The sequence below is a fragment of the Sciurus vulgaris genome, assembly GCF_902686455.1.
Source record: "Sciurus vulgaris genome assembly, chromosome: 3".
NCBI classification, from domain to species: Eukaryota; Metazoa; Chordata; class Mammalia; order Rodentia; family Sciuridae; genus Sciurus; species Sciurus vulgaris.
Genome location: NC_136463.1, coordinates 5152247 through 5170829, shown reverse-complemented (window position 1 = coordinate 5170829; position 18583 = coordinate 5152247). Strand labels below are relative to the sequence as shown.

At 54.1% G+C, this 18583-nt stretch overlaps 1 protein-coding gene across 3 annotated transcripts in view; it reads right to left on the bottom strand.

Annotated features, from left to right (window-relative positions):
- The window catches only part of UBE2O (ubiquitin conjugating enzyme E2 O), a 61668-nt gene that overhangs the window by 2308 nt on the left and 40777 nt on the right, over positions 1-18583 (bottom strand). The window contains exons 2-16 of one of the 3 annotated variants that reach the window (XM_079134679.1): positions 11088-11147; positions 10813-10923; positions 8218-8315; positions 7606-7669; positions 6854-6997; positions 6405-6514; positions 6115-6265; positions 5390-5862; positions 4809-4963; positions 4487-4599; positions 4261-4389; positions 3544-3633; positions 2000-2696; positions 1566-1702; positions 31-234 (exon numbers count right to left, since the gene is read on the bottom strand). In XM_079134679.1, coding sequence (XP_078990805.1) covers positions 31-234; positions 1566-1702; positions 2000-2696; positions 3544-3633; positions 4261-4389; positions 4487-4599; positions 4809-4963; positions 5390-5862; positions 6115-6265; positions 6405-6514; positions 6854-6997; positions 7606-7669; positions 8218-8315; positions 10813-10923; positions 11088-11147 — 2736 coding nt within the window. The remainder of the gene's footprint in view (positions 1-30; positions 235-1565; positions 1703-1999; positions 2697-3543; positions 3634-4260; positions 4390-4486; positions 4600-4808; positions 4964-5389; positions 5863-6114; positions 6266-6404; positions 6515-6853; positions 6998-7605; positions 7670-8217; positions 8316-10812; positions 10924-11087; positions 11148-18583) is intronic. The other 2 variants (XM_079134681.1, XM_079134680.1) reach the window with 2 other exon arrangements.

Here is an 18583-nt window from a genome sequence, read left to right as displayed (position 1 = left end):
TTTTCACGGGGATGCTGGCACGGTACTCACCTTTCCAATCCAGGTGCCCAGGAGGCTGACACACACCTTCCCATTGTCATACAGGTTGGGGTTCAGGCGGCCACTGCACTGGGAGAGGTAGCAAAAGTGGGGGGGCACGGCCGGGTAGATGTTGGGGAGCTGAATGTCAAACAGGTAGAGGCCATCCTCATAGGGGGTTCGAGTGGGGCCCTTGATCAGGGCTGAGAAGAGGTCCTAGGAGGGAGGGAGGGCCAAGGTTGGCACAGGGGCTCTGGCTTCACGCCTCCAGGGAACGGTGCAGATCCAGGAGGAGCAGCAGTCTGGCTCTGCTGACACTTGCCCAGAGGCGCTGCGCACAAGCACCTCAGCACTTGCTTTGGGGGTGCGGGTCTCATTCCCAGGAGGATGGAACCTAAGAACTGGAGACCACAGAGAAGCCCGCTGCCAAGTCCTGAGGGGTAGGGGTGTGTGGGGTGTGTGTGCATCAACTGCCCAGGCCACGCTGTGGGTGAGTGAGGAAGGACAGAGAGGGTCAAGTCCTAGCTGGAGTGACAGGGTCCTCTCAGGCACCCTACCAGCTTCTGAGATTTGGAAAAAACACCACCAACTAGTGCTCCCTTCTTCCCTTAGTGGAGCTGAGACAGACTGGAGTTTTCTAAATGAATTTTACCTAAACACAAGAGCAACAAAGTGTTATTAAAATCTCAAGAGGCACCGAGCCCTGCTGTTGTTGCCGGCCAGCCTGGGCCTGTCTGAGCAGGCTCTTCCTCCTAACTCTCAGGTCCCTGTTTCTTTTTCTTTGGCCCTTGTGGTCCAGGACAGGGCTCAACCCAAGCTAGGGCCTCAGACTCAATAGTCAGCATCTAGCACAGTGCTTGCCTCACACTGCAGGCCCAGAAAAGGTCTGCTGAGGAGGGGAGCTGGCAGAGAGAAGGCGCCTGCCCAGTCCGCAAGATGCCTCCCATCAACAGTACTCAAATGCTAGGCCCGCCCAGGAGCAGGGCAGGGGCAGGGCATGGAACACGCAAAACAGAGGGACACACAGGGTCAAATGAACCACAAGGGTAGATCCCAAGAACCACTGTGCTGAGTGGAGAGAGCAAGTTACACGGGACTTGTAGGATGCATTGCTCTTTGTGAATATAAGTCGTAGAAACACCATGCATGGCGGCAAAGCGCGAGAATGCAGACTGCTCAGAGGCTGTGTGGGCGACGCACCGAAGCTCAACCTCCGGGAGTGAGAGAAGGCCCAGGATCTGGGGAAAGGGGGTGAGGGCTGGCCCACGGCCATGTCAGCTTTCTCTGTAATGTGCTGAGTCTTTAGAAAGAGGAGGAGACTCAGGTAATTGCATAATCTCAAGCTAATTCTTTAAAGAAGGGAGGAAAGAAAGAACCACCTGGTCTAGACCGTGTGGCTGATGACTGTCAGCCCTTGTCTGACTGAGCTGTCAAAGAAGGCAGGTAGGTGGTCACTCAGGTGCCAGTCAGCCCTTGAGGTACAGGCACCCAAGGCTGGGCACTGTGCCTCCACGGCCCCCATGCCAAGCCCACATGAGCCCACTTGCCATTCTGTCCTCAAAAGTCTTGACCATGATGCCATCGGGCAGTGAGGTAGCCAGCAGTGCCATTTCCTTCCGTACTGTGCTGAAAAACTTCTTGGCTTCTGGGGGCTGGAACTCGATTTTCTTAAAAGAGTGATTCGCTGTAGGGGAAAGAGAACAGTCAGTCCCTGAGGGCAGGCCTGGCAGCTCCAGCTGCCACCTGGCTGCTGCCACGGGAGGTGTGGCCTGCAGGGAGAGCTGCCTGGCGTGCCTGTAGACAGGTGAGTTGGCCCAAGTGCCTCTACCCGCTCCTGGCATCAGGAGTGTGACCACTAGGAATGGCTGTCCCCTAAGGCATGAGTGGGGGCTGGGAGGGGACAAACCACCTGGCCTCAGATGTTTTAACACAAACGGGAGTCCTGCGTAGGAAGGCGAAGGCCGGGAGAGGGCTGACTCACAGGGTGCAAACTCCAGCACTGAGAAGACCTCGCCCTTGGCGCTGGTGAAGGTGACGCCGGGCTTGCCACCACACTGCTGGCAGAGCACCGGGGTCTCGCTGGGCCACTCAGCCTTCACTGGTGACTGCCCCTCAGGCTTGTCCTCCTTGCGCTCTGTGTCAGGTACGGCCTCCATCTTCTCCTCCTCTGCGATGGCCACGTTGTCCAGGGTCTTCTTAAGGTTCTCCTGCAGCTTCTTGATATCATCCAGAAACTTCTTCTCCCGGGTTGGCTTCTCAGGCTCCACAGTGGGGGAGGTAGGGGAGCCTGTCAGCAGCTGCTCCACGGTCATGTTCTTGAGGCTCTCCAGGATCTTGATGGCCTCCTTTAGCTCCCGGAAGCTCTTAGGGGGTCCGTCCTTGCCAGCCTTCTCCATCAGCCCTGCCATGGGGGCGGCCATGGCCACGGCACCCTGGATGGCAGCTGTGGCCGCCTCTTCGCTGATCACCACCCCCTTGTCCTCCTCAGGAGCCACAGGCTGCTCTGCGGGTGGGATGGGGGGCTCCTCTATCTTGGGATGCTCATCCTCCACCAGTCCATTGTCCGTCTCCCAGCTGTCACTGTCGTCCTCCCACTCGTCTGAGGACGCTCCACTGGTGCTGCCTTCTACGGAATCGTAGTCTGACTCCTCGATCTCAGACTCGATGTTGTACAAGTGCTGGGGCGGAGGGAAGCGCAACGGTGATTCAGATATACTAGGGAGGAGCTCTGGGGTCCCCGTCCTCACTACGGATGGGCCTCCAGGAGACCGTGGGGACTCCACTCCACTCTCCCCCTTTTTCTGCTCTTCACTTTGCATCTGGAGCCTCTCTGTCCCCAGGTCTCTGGGAGGGGCCTTTGCCTGTCCCACCCTCCCCCTCAGTAGGGACCCCAAGCCCTGCTGACAGCCCATACCAACCCACACCAACCTCCTCTCCCGCTCTGTGCTCATGGTTATTAGCATCTTTGCGTGGCTGAGGGGCCCAGAGGTAAGCTGAGCAAACCCAGTCCCACCTGAGTCCCAAAGACTCAGGCCAGCTGCAAGAGGGCAGGGTGGCCTTTGCAGGGTTGCTCCCTGGGCTGGGAGGTGTGACACGAGGGGAGGGTGAGCTGGCCCGCTCCCTTCCAGGAAAGGTCGCCAAGATGAAGGGCAGCAGGGGAGGGGAGCTGGGCTGTGCAGGGTGCCAGGTCACCCCTGGCGCTCAGCCCCAGCAGCAGGGCTGGAACGAGGCCAGCCTCTCCCTTCCCTTCCTTATCTGTTGGGTGTCCTGAAGCACTGTAGGAAAGTCGTATTTCTTCTGAGGAGTAATGTGAGCTTTCTCAGCACAGGGAGAATCCAGCTAAGTCCTGGAGGTCTGTGAACACCCACAGGCACTGGGTGGTCTGGAGGGCCTCCGCCCCTCGCCTGGGCTCGATGGGGAAGCACTGGGGAGCCATCTCAGGCTCTCAGGACAACAGATGGGCTGGAGTGCCCAGCCTGGGTGGCCGCAGTCGTGAGCTCAGAGGTTCCGTCTTGCCAGACTCACCTGGGGCAGGATGATGGTCTTAGAGTTGTCAGCCCACACCACCTCCACCTTGCTGCTGACGTCCACACGGGCCACCTGGCCCACTGATGGCTGCTGGGCAAAAGGGCCAGAGTTAGAGGCAGCCCTTTGGGAGAGGCAAGGGTCAGAACATTCTGAAGGAGCTCTGGCAGTGGAAGGGATGAGGGGGAGAGGACCAAGGACACAGGCACCTGCGGGGGAAGCTCAGGTGTGGGAGCTCTCGCTCCAAACACATCCACTGGGGCCACTCCTTCGCCTGGCAGGGAGCACTTAATATGGCTCTTATAAGCCCCCACTGCTGCCTTCCCAGATGGCAGCATGCTGGCCTCTCCGGGCTCCTCTCCCTTCTCGGTATAGGTTTCCCTGCCTCCAGACTTTTGCCCCTACTGTTCTGCCTGGAACCTGCCCTAACCCCATCCCACGTTCCTGTGATTTCTTCTAAGTCCAGCCCATGCTCCACCTACCAAGCCTCGCCTGTGCTCTGAGATACTTGGCTCCGTACTCCCAGAGTTCACGACACAGGCCTCAGGAAGCCTGAGTCCTGAGTGTCAGGGCTGAGCAGCAGGTCTGCCTGCCCAGGACCCTGAGCCCAGCAGACTTTCAGGTCACGTCTCCAGGAGCCATCTTGTGGCACCATCAGGGACTGCAGCCGCATACAGGCAGGAAGCAGTAGTTCAAAACTTGAACCTGGGCATGTACCTCATCCTCTGTGTGGGGAGCCCCATCCTCGGTGTTGCCAATGCGGATGACGATGTCAGTTGTGCGGAACCGAAAGTCAGGATGATCAGCAATGTCGTAAACACTCACGTCTTCCTCTTCTCCAATGAGCTGGGGCATAGGACCGGCTGTGGTGAGTCAGGGGCCCTCCGCCAACCCCAGAGCCCAGCTGAAGGAAGCAGCAGGGGTTGTACACACACACACTCACCTCCACATCATCCCCACTCGGTCGCAGCTTGAACCACTTCACCATACAGGTGCGGCCAATGTGGTCTCCAGACTGCACCACGCCATAGACAGCAGGGTCTGGGCAGCTCTGGACTAGGGAACCAGGGGGGACATAACCAGCTAGGGATCCTTGGGGCCGTTTGCCACTGTATCTAAAACCAGACCTCCTCCGCCCTCAAAGTGCAGCCTCTGCTCTGACCTCAGCTTAGCAAGGGCCCCGAGGTCCCCATGCCCACTCTTCCTAGCACCCCCAGAGGCCCTGTGTGCAGCTGCCTGCTGGCTGCCCCCACAGCTGGCACTACCTCGCTTGTCCACCACGAAGTCTCCGGGGCAGAACTCGTTGTTGTCTAGGTGGTGCACTGGGAAGAGGTCGTTGGAGCGGATGTTGCGCTCCACGGAGCCATCCTGCCACATCACGTCAGCAGAGGTCATCGTGGTCACCACCTCCACTGCCACCCTGCCAGGTGCAGGAAAATGAGCCGGACCACAAAAAAAGCTCCTCTGGGGAAGGGCAGGGAATCTTTTGGCCCCTTCTCTGCCCATGGGGCTTGGAGTTCTAAGGTCTGAATCCCAGGTGGGCAGGTGAGAGTGCCTGGTCTACACAGGCACCCACCCACACCCCAATGCTGTGGTCCCAGAAGACCAGGTTTGGGGCCACGGACACCATTCCACCTCCAGACCAATCCCAGACTTCTCTGGTCCACCAGGAACCGCACCGAGCACGGCGTGTCATCTTGGGGGACACCATGAGCTGTCAGGAGGCTCACAGACCCTGTGTGCTCCCGTACACGCACGGGCCGAGGCCCTGGGGCTCGCTGTGAGGTCTCGGGCTGGATGCTGGGAGCTGGGGCTGGGGGCTGGGGCGAGCACGCTCTGCATTTACCTGTCCCCTGGCTTGAAGTCACGAGTTATTTTATTCTTCTTTCTCTTATGTTTTCGCTTCAGATTCTTGATGGACAAGGGGATGCTCTTTTTGCGACCTGTGCCGCTGCCGCTCTGGGAGGAAGTGGTGGAGCTGGCAGAGGAGGTCACTGAGCTGGTGTCGTCCGTGTCATCAGCAGCCTCGTCATCTGCATCCTGCTCTGCCGAGTGCAGCCCGTTGTCTCCACCCTCCTTCAGCAGGAAGGGCGGCAGAGCCTCGCCTGTCTCGTGGGGCTCCTCTGAGCCCTCGTCCTGCATCTCGACGGGGCTGGAAGACCCGTCAGGTGGCTCCTCGGGGCTAGCAGACCCAGTTTCGCTCTTGGTTTTGGCATCCCCTTTCTTGTCTGGGTCCTCCATGGAATGGTCCCTGGAACACTGGGTGTCCGGGGAGCACGACATGATCCTCACAACCTGCTTCTTCAACAGGCGCTTCACCTGCAAGGGCAGAGCAGGGGGGAGCGGTACTGTGGAGAGCAGCAGGTGCTGGGCCCTGCCCCGGGCTTGTGGGATGCCTGGGCCAGCCTGGCCTCAGGCTGTTTGAGGGATGACAGCTATACACACCTAAGTGGCCCTCGACGGTCCTGAGGGCTTCCCCCCAAGGCCTAAGCACAGACCATCCTTCCTGGCCGTGGAATTGGCTCAAGGCCAGTTCCTCAAATGCCCACCAACCCCAGTCCAAGGACATACCTTCTTGGCCATAGAGCCCTCCCCCTGGGCGCAGTTTTTTTCTGGACATTCCCAGGCAATCTTGGCCGGCTCTACCTTGGCTGGGAAGACATACAGACAGCGCTCCCCAAGCTGCCGCTGAGCATGGTCAAAGCATCCGAGACGCTTCACCCTGGGGACAGGAAAGCAGGGGCTGGGCTGGACATCTGAGAGATCAGGGGTATTTTGGCCCTCCCATGCATCTGTGGCTGGGGCCCAGAGGCTTGCCCAGGGTGTGCCCCTGGGGTTGCTGGTGGTGGGGGTGCACTCACCTGCCTAGGTTTTCCTGAGTGATGACAGAGGGTGGGGGGCTGACGCTGTCCGTGCCTCCTGGGCAGAAGCTCTTGGTAATCCAAGTAACTTTCAGCTCCACAACCTGCACCTGGGGACAGAGGTACACAGGGCCACAGTCAGGGCAGGGTCTAATGATGCTTTCCTTACCCAGCTGCCCAGGGTCCCCGGGACCTCCTGAGGAGGAAGACACTAATGTGGACACACCACAGCACCCCATGCTGGTCAGAGGCTACCCTCCCTCAGCCTGTGTAGGGGAAGTGGAGGGACTTCTGCATGCTGGCCACTTCCTGAACAGACCCTGGGTTCCCTTTATCCTCACAGCCCTTTTGGATCAACAGAGTCTGGTGCTAAGCAGCAAGCAAGAAGTGGGCAGCAGCTCAGCTCCAGGGCGCAGAGGGAGACTCCCTGCCCTGACCCCACTCCCTACCTCCTCCACCACCACTCGGAACTTGCTCTTGGTGCTGAGCACAGGCTTGACCCCTGACAGCCACTGGACACTGGAGAAGATCTTGGCAGGGCCGATGAGCACCTGGCCCGGGTAGAAGCCATAGGAATCATCAAAGAAGAGACCCTGCAGGATTTAGGGCCAGAGGAAAGTCCTTGTGAGTGGGGCCTCCTTGGGGACAGTGCTCCCTGTACCTGCCCCCGTCAGACTTCACTAGCAGAAGCCTGCACCTACACAGGTTTTCACACTCCCTACAAGTCCTGCAGCTCAGGAGCAGCACTTCACCAGCCCTGGGTGCAAACAAATCACCAAGGATCTTGCTAGAGTGCTGCTGCAGACTACTCTATGTTCCTTACAGGCTCTTGGGCAGTGCTGATGTGCTGGGTAGGGGCCACATTTCCAAATGAAAGCCCTAGAGAGTGGGGGTCCCCAGCCTTGTTTAAATGAGCAACTCCCACCCCGTGTAAACCATATCCATATACTGCTGTGCTAATAGGTCTTAGTGGACTAAGTCTTCCTATAGCCTAACACAGACTTTAAAAGGGTGAGATAAAAAGTGAACATGGATGCGAAGAGAAGTTCTGATACTTTCTGCCTATGCCCAAACTTCCAGATGCACTGGTGCACACTGCCCCTTCTAGTCTGGGCCAGCTCCAGCTCTTTCTCCAGTAGCCCTCCCTTCTAGGGCCGGACGGCCAAGGAGGAAGCGAAGTTGCTCTGCACAGCACACCTACCGAGTCGCTAACGTGCGGGCAGACGTCATACAGCTTGGCGCCATCTTCTGTGTTCATGGAGCACCTGAAACAGTGGACAGACGCTTGGTCTCCTCCAGGAACACAGCAACTGAGCACTGATCAGTGGTAGTACAGAGGTGCCAAGATATCCACACGCCTGGCATGGTACCATTTGTCTTCCCACAACAGCTCAACCTCTGAGAAGCCCCACCTGAGTGTGCACTGCCATTAACGTGTCTAAAGCCTGGTCCTAGGGGCTGGGGAGATAGCTCAGTCGGTAGAGTGCTTGCCTTGCAAACACAAGGCCCTGGGTTCGATCCCCAGCACCCAAACAAACAAACAAACAAAAAACTAAACTGGTTTAGTTTAAAAAAAAAAACAAACTGGTTCCTGGCAGACATCCTAAAGGAAGGTGTTTCACCAAACCAAGATATACCAGCAACTGAGCAGAATTAGGTCACAAGAAATGTAGAGGACAGCATGGGGCTCAGGCCTGGATACCTCCAACATCTGCCACTGCCCTAGGTCCAACCTAGGAGAAAACACCCTCCTGCGCTCCTTCCAGCAGGGTGCTCCTCCCAAGCTGGTGGTTCCTTGGTGGGAGATACCTACCTGGCACCGTTGGATAGCTTCAGAATGATCTGATTCTTCAAGTCATAGACCTTCCCCAGCCAGCAGTCATAGGCGATGTAGTCCCCATACATGAAGGGCTGCAGACCAAGGGCACAGGGGCAGTGAGACAGCAGACACTGCTGATGGCCAGGGCACAAGTTCCTCTGTGCCCCACTGAGACGGTGGGGGGAAGGGCTCTGGACAGCTTATTGTTTGGACCAGTCGGCTACTGGATGAAACAAGTGCCATCAGCAGGCCATCCCCCAAGAGTTTCAAGCTGCACCCCAACCCTCTTCTCAGCGAGGCAGTGGCGGTGGTGTGGGAATTGGGAGAGTCTTAGCAGGCAGGAGACCACCACAGAGCTGGGAGGTTGGCTGAGTGGACACGTAAGCAAAGGGCTTAGTAAATAGGTCAGTACATTCAGGATATCAAAAACCCTATTTCTCACAGCTGAAGGAGGTGCTCACCAACACAGAGGGGAGAAGGCAAAAAAGGAGGTGATCAATTGAAATGGAGGTGTCAAGATGAACGCACGCATTTCCAAGCAGAGGCAGAGCAGGTGCTGACACACTGAGGTGTGTGTGTACCTCATGGGCATGTCACACACGTGTATTTCACAGTACTCTCCTAAGGGGGTCTGTGGCAATCAGCACACCGTGCATCCAACATTAGCTTCTTGGGTATTTTTTGTTGTTTGATTCCTGGGTATCCAATCCAGGGCCTTATGTATGCCAGCCAAATGCTCAACCCCTGAGCTACACCTCAGCACCTCAGATCCTTTTTTTTTTTTAGTTTTTTAGTTGTACATGGACACTATGCCTTTTATTTATTTATTTATTTATTTATTTTTATGTGGTACTGAGGATCAAACCCAGTGCCTCACACGTGCTAGGCGAGCGCTCTACCACTGAGCCACACCCCCAGGCCCAGATCCTAGTTTTTAAAATGCCATTCTCCTCTGAAAGGAACCAGGCTTCTTGGGGAGAAATGGTTGATTCCTGGTTTCCTGGCTGGCTGCAGGGAGCAGGGAGAAAAAAATATATAAATGAGCTAGGAACATCTTGCTGTGGCAGAAAATAAGAAAGAACTTTAAGAAAAAAAAAAAAAAAAAAAAAGGATATGGAAAAAGAATACAAAAAAAACTGGGAGTAGTGGCATGTGCCTAAAATCTCAGCTACTAGGGAGGCTGAGGCAGAAGAATCACAAGTTCAAGGGCAGACTGCCTAACTTAGTGAGACCCTGTATCAAAATAAAATAAAAAGGGCTGAGGGTGCAGCTCAGTGAAAAGGCAACCCTGAGTTCAAGCCCCAGTCCTGCCCTCCACGAAAGGACCCCAAGTCAGCCTGAAGTAGCTTCCATTAGCAAAATCCGGGACAATTAGGCAACAAAACAAGAAAAGGTAGTAATGGATTACAATCAGCTGAATAAAACAGAGTCCACACTGATATAAATAATGAATAAATAGGTCTGGGGATGAAATTTAGAGGGAAAGCATTTGCTTAGCATGTACCAGGCCCTGGGTTCAATTCCCAGCACTGCTAAAACAAACAAACAAAAAAGATGATAAATAAATAAATGGGGCAGTATGTGAAGCACTTCCAAACAGAATGTCAGCTGGTATGAGACTGATGGCTTCCTAATCATCACTTAGTGACCACTGGAGTGGTGGCTGGCTTAGTGGGAGCTGTTACTCAGGCTAAGGATGGTGGATTGGAGTTTAGTAAGTACCAGGTACTGACATAATCTTGGAATATTTCCCCACAAAATATCACCACTTAAAAAGGGGCAAATGATGACTTTATGGTGGAGAGAACCTGTAACCACCACCATGACCAGGGAACACAGTGACCTTCCCCAGTGGTAGTGGCTGGACACAGAAACCAAAGGTTGGTAGTGGCAGTCTTACTGAGCATGCCAGAACCAGGCCAGTCATGAGATGACATCACACAGACCCAGGGTGAGGGTCACACTACTAAATGCACCATTGTCCAGGATGTGGAAGAGAGAGAGACCGAAGAGCTGTTCCTGGTTTAGAAAAGGAAAAAAGATTTTTGGGACAGTGAACGGGAACTGAAGATGGAAGTAAAGTGACAATGTGGGCTGTGTGGGGGTTACACGGGAAAGTGTCCTGGTTTCTGGAAAGCATACCATATTGTTCAGGGGTGACAGGCATCGTGCCAGTAGCAGCTTGCTCTCAATGGTTCAGAGAAGACAGACTAGAAAGAGTGTGTGTGGGGAAGGAGGGGGGATGTGCTGTCAGCTGAGAAAGCTGGATGAGGGCAACACAGGAATTTATACCTTTATGTAAGTTTCAAATCATTCACAAAATAAATATTGAAAAGAAATCTGTTTGTTTTTTTTGGGTAGGAAGTGCTAGAGGAGAAAGAAAACCAGTAAAGACAATGCCAGTGGCAACTGTGCTGGGGCTGGCAGGGAGACACCCAACCTGGTGTCTGGGTAGCTGTGACAAGGCTGCCAGGAGCCAGGTGGCCAAGGGACCACGGGGCTTTGTGACTAGAGGTCAGCGAGCTGGAACACAGATGTTCCACTGCTGAGAGAACCACAAAGCTGGGAAGTCAGGAAGAGGCCACTCACCCAGATGTGCTGGAGGTCCTTGCTGTTGACGGGATAGATGATGCAGTTGGTGCCAATGAGCTTGACAGCACAATCGATGTTGACGTCTATCACAGTGCCACACTGACTGTCCTGGGGAGGGAGAAGGAATTCGGGGTAAGGCCACCACAGAAGACAATCCGAATCAGCCCCCACCAGAGCCAGGCAGCTCTCCTGCACAGAGCCTGGGCGGGGAAGCTCAAGTCCCTGAGGTGTCTGTCCTGAGGCCCAGGCTAGGGTGAGAATACCGGACTCACAGTGGAGCGCATGTGCCGGACCACGTCCCGGGGCACCACAGAGCGATCCTCTAGCTTCAGCTGTAAAAGAGAAAACACAGGCGTGAGAGGAGGATGGGGAAGCCTCCACACGATGCATTTTTCTTTCAGCTTCTGAACTGCACCACCTGCACTGCTAAGTCACAAGCCAAGTGCCCGGCTAAGGCAGCTCCCAGATCCACAGAGGGACGTGTTCCGCCCAGCCGTTCCCAGTGATGTGTAGTCACCGTTACCCCCCAAACGCAGGCACTAGGTCATGGGAGGTATTCTTTTTTTAAATTTATTTTTATTGTAAACAAATGGGATACATGTTGTTTCTGTTGTACATGGAGTAACAGCATACCATTTGCATATTCATACATTTACATAGGGTAATGATGTTTGATTCTTTCTGTTATTTTTTCCTCCCCCCCTCTTTTCCCTCTATACAGTCCCTCCTTCCTCCATTCTTGCCCCCCTCCCACCCCCCATTATGTGTCATCATCTGCTTATCAGCAAGATCATTCGCCTTTTGGATTTTTGAGATTGGCTTATCTCACTTAGCATGATATTCTCCAATTTCATCCATTTGCCTGCAAATGCCATAATTTTATTCTTCTTTATGGATGAGTAATATTCCATTGTATATATATACCACAGTTTCTTTATCCATTCATCAATTGAAGGACATCGAGGTTGGTTCCACAGTCTGGCTACTGTGAATTGAGCAGCTATGAACATTGATGTGGCTGCATCTCTGTAGTATGCTGATTTTAAGTCCTTTGGGTATAGGCTGAGGAGTGGGCTAGCTGGGTCAAATGGTGAGTACATTCCAGGTTTTCTGAGGGATCTCCGGGAGGTATTCTTGATCTCTAGGTGTGGCTGAATGACAGACCACAAAAAGCCTCACCTTAGTGCAAGAGGGACAGTGGGAGAGGGGCCAGCCCGATGTGGGCTGTGGTGGGTCACCCTGAGGCTGGGCTCTCACTGCACCACATTCTAATCTGGGTTATCCCTCCTGCCAGCTGCAGCCTGTTCCTCATCTAAGGCACTGCAGAGCCCTGTGGGCTGCTCAGGAGTTCTGGGGCTGGCTGGCTGCGGGACCCGGCCAAGCCCGCAGGCACCTGACCCACCCGTGTGACCACAGCTGCCACTCCTCCTGCTGCCAGCTGCTGGGTCCCGCAGCAGCCTAGGCAGGGGTGGGTTCTACACTAGACCAGCCTGTCTTTTCCCTCTTGCTGGGCCCCTGAACCTGGGCCACTCCTGTGATGCTTCACTGACTCACAGGAATGGGTGGGCCTCTGAATCTGCCCACCTCCAAGCCCCCCTAACCTTAGGACTGGGAGAGTTGTTGCCTCAAATGCCATTTAACTAGACACCCTTTGGTAGCAGTCTCTGCTCTCAGCTGCTGGAGCTCAGAAAGACGACCATCACAAAAGCCGAGCCGCAGTGTTACAAAAGGAAGACTTTTTTAGGTCTTTCTTTTCAAGGTCACTGAAATTTTGACAATGACAAATAAAACAAACTCTATTAGCAGGATGTGACTTACAACGAAGTAAAGGGAAACATCAAATCTGCCATCAACCACAGTACAGAAATTCCCACAGGGAGCCCAGGTCCTGTTCCAGATGATGAGACCAGTGGTTCAATGGAGTCCTCCTGGCAGATGCTGAGAAGTCATGGGTGAGGCTCCTGTCTGCAGCCACCACCCGACAGGCCAGGCTCTTCTCACCCCTGCTCTAAGACCCCCAGGCTGTGAGGGCGTGTTGAAATGCCAGTGTCCCTTTCTACCTAACGTGGAAGTGTTCTGTGCCAGAGCACTGTGCACCCCAATCTCTGCTCTGGAGTGTGGCATTTTCTGTGCTGCCCTATACTATCTCAAACCCACATCACAGTTCAGGTGTCGAAAAGCCACAACTGGGGTCTAAGCTGTCACAGAAAGAAGCAACTGTGGCATGGGAAATCCAAGGGAAAGGGATGGCGTCTTATGGGCAGGAAGGACCCTGAGGGCCGGGCCAAGCTCAGTCTGCAGAGCATGTCCCCTGGGGACTTTCTGCCAACCTGAGAAAGGTGCCAGGAAAGGGAGAAGCAGCCAGGCCCCGGCCTGGACCACTTTGAGCTCCCACATCACAGTCTGCCCAGCTCCACGTCCCCAAGGGCACGGAGGAAACAGGTTTGTGCACCGAGGCAGAAGCAGGAACACAACAGTGGGTGAAAGCTGGCAGCAGGGCGAGGCCAGAGACCAGCGGGGCAGGCAGAGCATGTTCCCAGGGAGGAGCTTGAAAGGAGCAAGGCCTCCTGCATGACTGTCAAGCGTGGCTGGGCTCCTCCCGGGAGCTGTCTTCAAGGGGCTCTCCTAACAAGGTCTTGCCGTTCCCCATGCCTGACGGCGCTGGAAGTAGTGGGAAGGATGATGGGGAAGAGGAGGATGAGCGCCACCACACTGGCCACAGGCTCCCCCTTGGGAACCCCAGGCTGCAGACACAGGAGTCTGCGAGGGCTGGGCAAGCCTCCCTCCTCACTGCCATGCCGGCACTGCACACGTTTCCCCCACTGCGCCTGTGTTTGCCCACCCAGGGCCACTGCACTGCACAGTTCCCCTGACCCCCTTCCCATCTGTGCCTGCTGGGTGCTGCCTGCTTCCCGGCTCTGCAACGGCCTTTCCGAGTCCCCATTCTGGAAGGAACCACTGTGCAGAGCTGGGGAGCAGGCAGTCCTCTGCCTCCTGACGATACCAGGTGCTTACTGTATGCCAGACAGTTTCTAGGCACTTTATGCATCTTGTCTACAGACTTGACACAACTCTATGAAGTATTATTGCTATCATTGCACTTATTCCCTTTTAAAGATAAGTAAATGGAGACCAAAAGCAGAAGCTAGCAACTTGTTCAAGGTCACACAGCTTGTGGGTGGACTTGGGTCTTGAACTCAGTAGCCTGCCTGGCTCAAGGGTCCATTAAAAAAAATGTTATCCTTGGGTGGGGGTGATACAGCTTGGTGACAGAGCATTACCTACAGCATGCATAAGGCCCTGGGTTCTGTCCCCAAATCTGCACATGCATGTACACACACACACACAGAACCTCATTCTACCCCCAGAGCTGCAGAGACAAGAACAGGATAAAAAGTATTTTATTCTAGAAGATCCACACATTCTCAAAGAAAGTGAGTCTTATGGCAATAAAATGTTTCTGGAGCTACTGCAAGGTAGTTGTGGTGGCCCCTGACCATGGCTGTCATAAAGACCCCTGGGCCAGGAAGGGTTGACTGTTTGCCCTCCACTACCCCTTATGCCCTAAAAGGTCAAGAGTGGTACCCAAACCACGGGTACCCTGGGAGGTGAGCACTAGAGGGTACCATGCCTGCTCTGGGAGAAAGAGGTTCCAGTGTAAAACCAAGGCTGTGAAACAAACCCCTAACCCTACATTAAAGAGCACCCTGGATGTCATTTTAAAAACACTGTTACTGGGGAGGCGAGCTGAGGTGGGAGGTGGTAGATTTCAACTGTCACAGGTTCTAGAATTCTGAACAACCTCAGAGCAGGTTAGCTGTTGTCTACCATTTTCTGGACAGCCACAGTGGTCAGAGGTTTCTAAACAGAAAAAGGACAAGAAAGACAAGACACTAGCATGCTAACATTATTTCTATGTGGGAAGGGTCCTGGGTAGTTCAAAATGCACATGGATTACTTCTGTGAAAGGGGGCTGCCCAGTGGGGCCTCGGGACTGGTGGTCCCTGATGCCTCCTCTTGAAGCAGGAGAATTTGGTCTCTGCTGTGGGGGAGCAGAGCTGGGTCTCAAGGAGCCTGCTGTCTGGCCAGTGCTGATGGAGCGTTTCATGTGCCAGGCGCTGGGGAGACCAGCCCCTCCTCAGGCCCCCATTCCAGCACAGGAGGGAAGCCGACAGGTGCAGGTCAGATGGTGCTCAGAGCTGTACAGAGAAACAAGGCCATATGTGGAAGGGAGGGGGGACACAGAGGAGTTACTTTAAATGACTGGTCAGGAGTGGGCACTCTGAAGTGACATTTGACCAGAGAACTGGATGAAATAAGGGAGTGAGCTTTCCAAGCAGAGACAAGAACAGTCATAGAGACCCAGGCAGAGTGAGCACGTCTGGAGGCCGGCAGGGCTTCCAGAGCGGGAGGGGCGGGGTTGTGGCTCAGTGGCAGAGCTGGCCTGGCACGTGCGACCACTAGGTTCGATTCTCAGCACCAAATATAAATAAATAAAACAAAGGTCCACTGTCAACTAAAAAAAGTATTAAAAAAAAGAAAAAAGAGCAGGCGAAGTGCAGCCAGGTCACCTGGGCCTTGGAGATTCTGTTCCGAGCAGGCGGAAGCCCCTGCAGGCCTGAGCAAAGTAACCAGATCATCTGGCTGTTGGGCAAACACGGAAAGGGTGCAAGGAGAACAGTTAGCCCAGGGGTCTTCAACTGGGAGCCATCATGCCCCCAAAGGACATCTGGGGAAATGGGGACATTCTAGGTTGTCACATCTGGAGGAGGCCAGAAGTGCTGCTGAACATCTCACAGTGCACAGGATGATCTGACCAGAGCATCAGCACTCCCAGGCTGAGGAGCCCTGAGGCTGTTCAGGGACAAAGGTGCCAAGATCAGCACAGTGCAGACCAGATGGGTCAAAGGACCTCCCTCCGCTGGATACATTCTTCTGCATTTCCCCTTTATTTTTTTAAATGACACATAAAAATTGCAGTATGGGATTCCTGGAGACATTCTGAGGTATAGAGAAGAGGAGCTTAAATAAGGAAGCAATCCGAATGGCAAGGGACGGGTAGATGGGCCACTCAGGAGGGCAGATGGGCACTTCTGTCCTTCCCCCATTTGAACTGAGTTCATCAGATGCCTGTTCTGTTAAGCCACCAACCTCCTTACGAGATGCACACTGATTCTGAGAGGCAATCTGGAGGCCTGTCCCTGACAAGACACCAGGAGCAGCTAGCTTGTCCTGTGATTTCTGGCCCAGACCCTCATTCATAACACTGACTTTGGCTGACGACAGCAGAACTGAAATTTATGTCTATATTCCAAGAATAGAAAAGGCAAACCAAGGTTGATGACAGGAAGGAAGTTAAACCAAACACTTAACCTGAATTGTTCTTGAACTGCATGTGTCTGTAGGAGTGGGTGGCCCTGAAGCTGGCATGCTGAGTGGAGGCCAAGAGTTGCCCGGGGGTAAGAATTGGCCTGTACCTGGTCACTAGCACCAGCATCTGGAACACTGAAGGGGCTCCTCATTCCAAGAGAGCTGAAGGAAGTCCAAAGGAAGGGCTCCAGGAGGCTGAGCATGTGTATCTCAAGGCTGGGAACCACCAGCCACATCACTGTCACCCACTGTGTCAAACACCAGGGAAGGCCCAGAGATGTGGTGCTCTTCAATCTCAGAAGTTAGCCACCCTACTTTTCCTGGGGATTAGTGATGTTATCAGTGCCAGATCTTCAGCTCACAAGTGTGAATAGTTACGAACACAAAAGGCCCAGCAGCAGGCCAAGCTGACGGCCAGTCCACACGCGGTCCCTGGAGAGTGAAAAGAAAGTTGGGGACAGTTTGCAATGGCCCCTAGTTTGGGTTTTGCTCAAAGAGTGAGGTTTTACCTTCACTGGACTGAACCAGGCCTGAGAACTTGGAAACCCAGCAGACACACAGGAAAAAAGCTGCTTACCCAGGCAGCCTCAAAACACAGATTCCTGAAGGGAATATGAGACCAGACCCGTATTAGGAATTTTAAAATTCCAACTTGCTACTTCCTAAAGGGTTAAAAAAAAAAAAATCAGAGAAACACTACCTCTTCTGCCCCACCACCCCATATAGTCTGAGCTGGGTCTGAGTCCTAGACATAGAGAAGGATGACATGAGACAATGGTGAGTGGGCCAGGAAGAGCTTCCTTCTACAGAGAGGACCCAGAGCTCCCAGCAGTCCTCCCTTCACCCTCCCACCTCCAAGGCTGCGGGCACCAAGGAAGGTCCCCCTGGTTCTTCTGCTGTCCCTGAGCTTGACGGGCCCCACTATACTGCCTGCAGATGGGTGTGGCTCCTGGAGTGGCTGCCCGACGGCACAGGCTGTGGGGCACTGTGCCAGAGCACACAGACACTCCTCTGATGGAGACACCCAACTCAGTGTGGGGTGGGCAGAGGAAACCATTCAACAGGAACGCTGCTGAAGCCTAGGCTCAATCTTTTTTAGTGCCACCCACAGACCACAGGCTGGACAAGAACACAAACGTACAATAAGCAACATACCTTGTATATTGTCTTAAAAGGATTTACAAGAATCTGGCATCCAGACAGGGGTGGGGTCATTCACCCCCAGTGCTCCTGCAATACGGTGGCCTGAGACCCTTGCCACTCTTGCCAAATCAGAAAGTTTAACCTGATGTGGACTTCTGAAAAAGTGGTGGAAATCCTAGAAGGGACAGTCCCTGAGCAACAGCTTTCAAACCATGGGCCATGTCCCTTTGGTGGGCATGGGATGGAGCTAGCGGGCCATGAGCAACACTGAAGAAAAGGAAGCGTCTGCAGGGCTCCACATGTGCAGTGGGGCAGTGCAGGCCAGGAGCCTTCTCAGGTGCATCCACCAAGGACACGTGCCCTGGTCACCCCAGAAATGTTTGTTTTACTGTGGGTCATTGTCAAGAAGCTTGAGAATCCCCACCCGGCCCGAGTGTGTGCTCAGCCCTCATGTCCTGCCCCAGGAGTTCTCTCTGGCTAGGGTTTCGGCCAGTTCTGCCAAGGGAGAGATATCCCCTCTCATCAGCACACAGGCCACCTGCAGGCAAGCACACACAAAACCGGCACCTACACACTCACACCTAGACACTAGTGGAAACTTGTAACTGTGGCCTTACTTCAAATGTTACTGTGTCAGTCAGAACAGTAAAATCAGGAGTGCAGAAAATGGGGCTTCCTGTGGAGCTGGCCCCTCTTCCAGCTTCTTGCTAACTGTAGTTCACACGATTGAGGGTTTGACTGGTCAGGGATTCTAGCTGGTGCCAGTGTAAGGACTTTCTCAGAGCAGGTGACCATCATGTGGCTAAGCTTCTGCTAACCCAGCAATCAGCACCTGCCCACCTGAGGACAGAAGCCTTTACCAGCAAAACATGTGGCCAGAGGGCCTCACATGCTTGGGGGAGGGAAGGGAGGAAGTAAAACAAATGGTGTCCCCAGCTACAACATCCCACCAATCATGTGCTCCAGAAGACAGCCCCCAAAAGCTCTGAGAACGAGGTCCATGGAGTCCACAGGACTTTGAGTACTTCCTATAGACTCAGGATAACACCACACGCACATAAATGGGAATGTGCCTTGGCTTTAGAGAACTTATTTTAGATGGGGAGGACAAAATGACATTTATTCCCCTAGTACTCTCAACTCCAGGGCAGGGCCTTCCCCAGGGACCCTCTTGCCCCACACCACACACTGGAAGCCTGCAGTAGGGTGTGATGTGGCACAGTGCCATCACCGCCTAGAAACTGTACCTGCAATG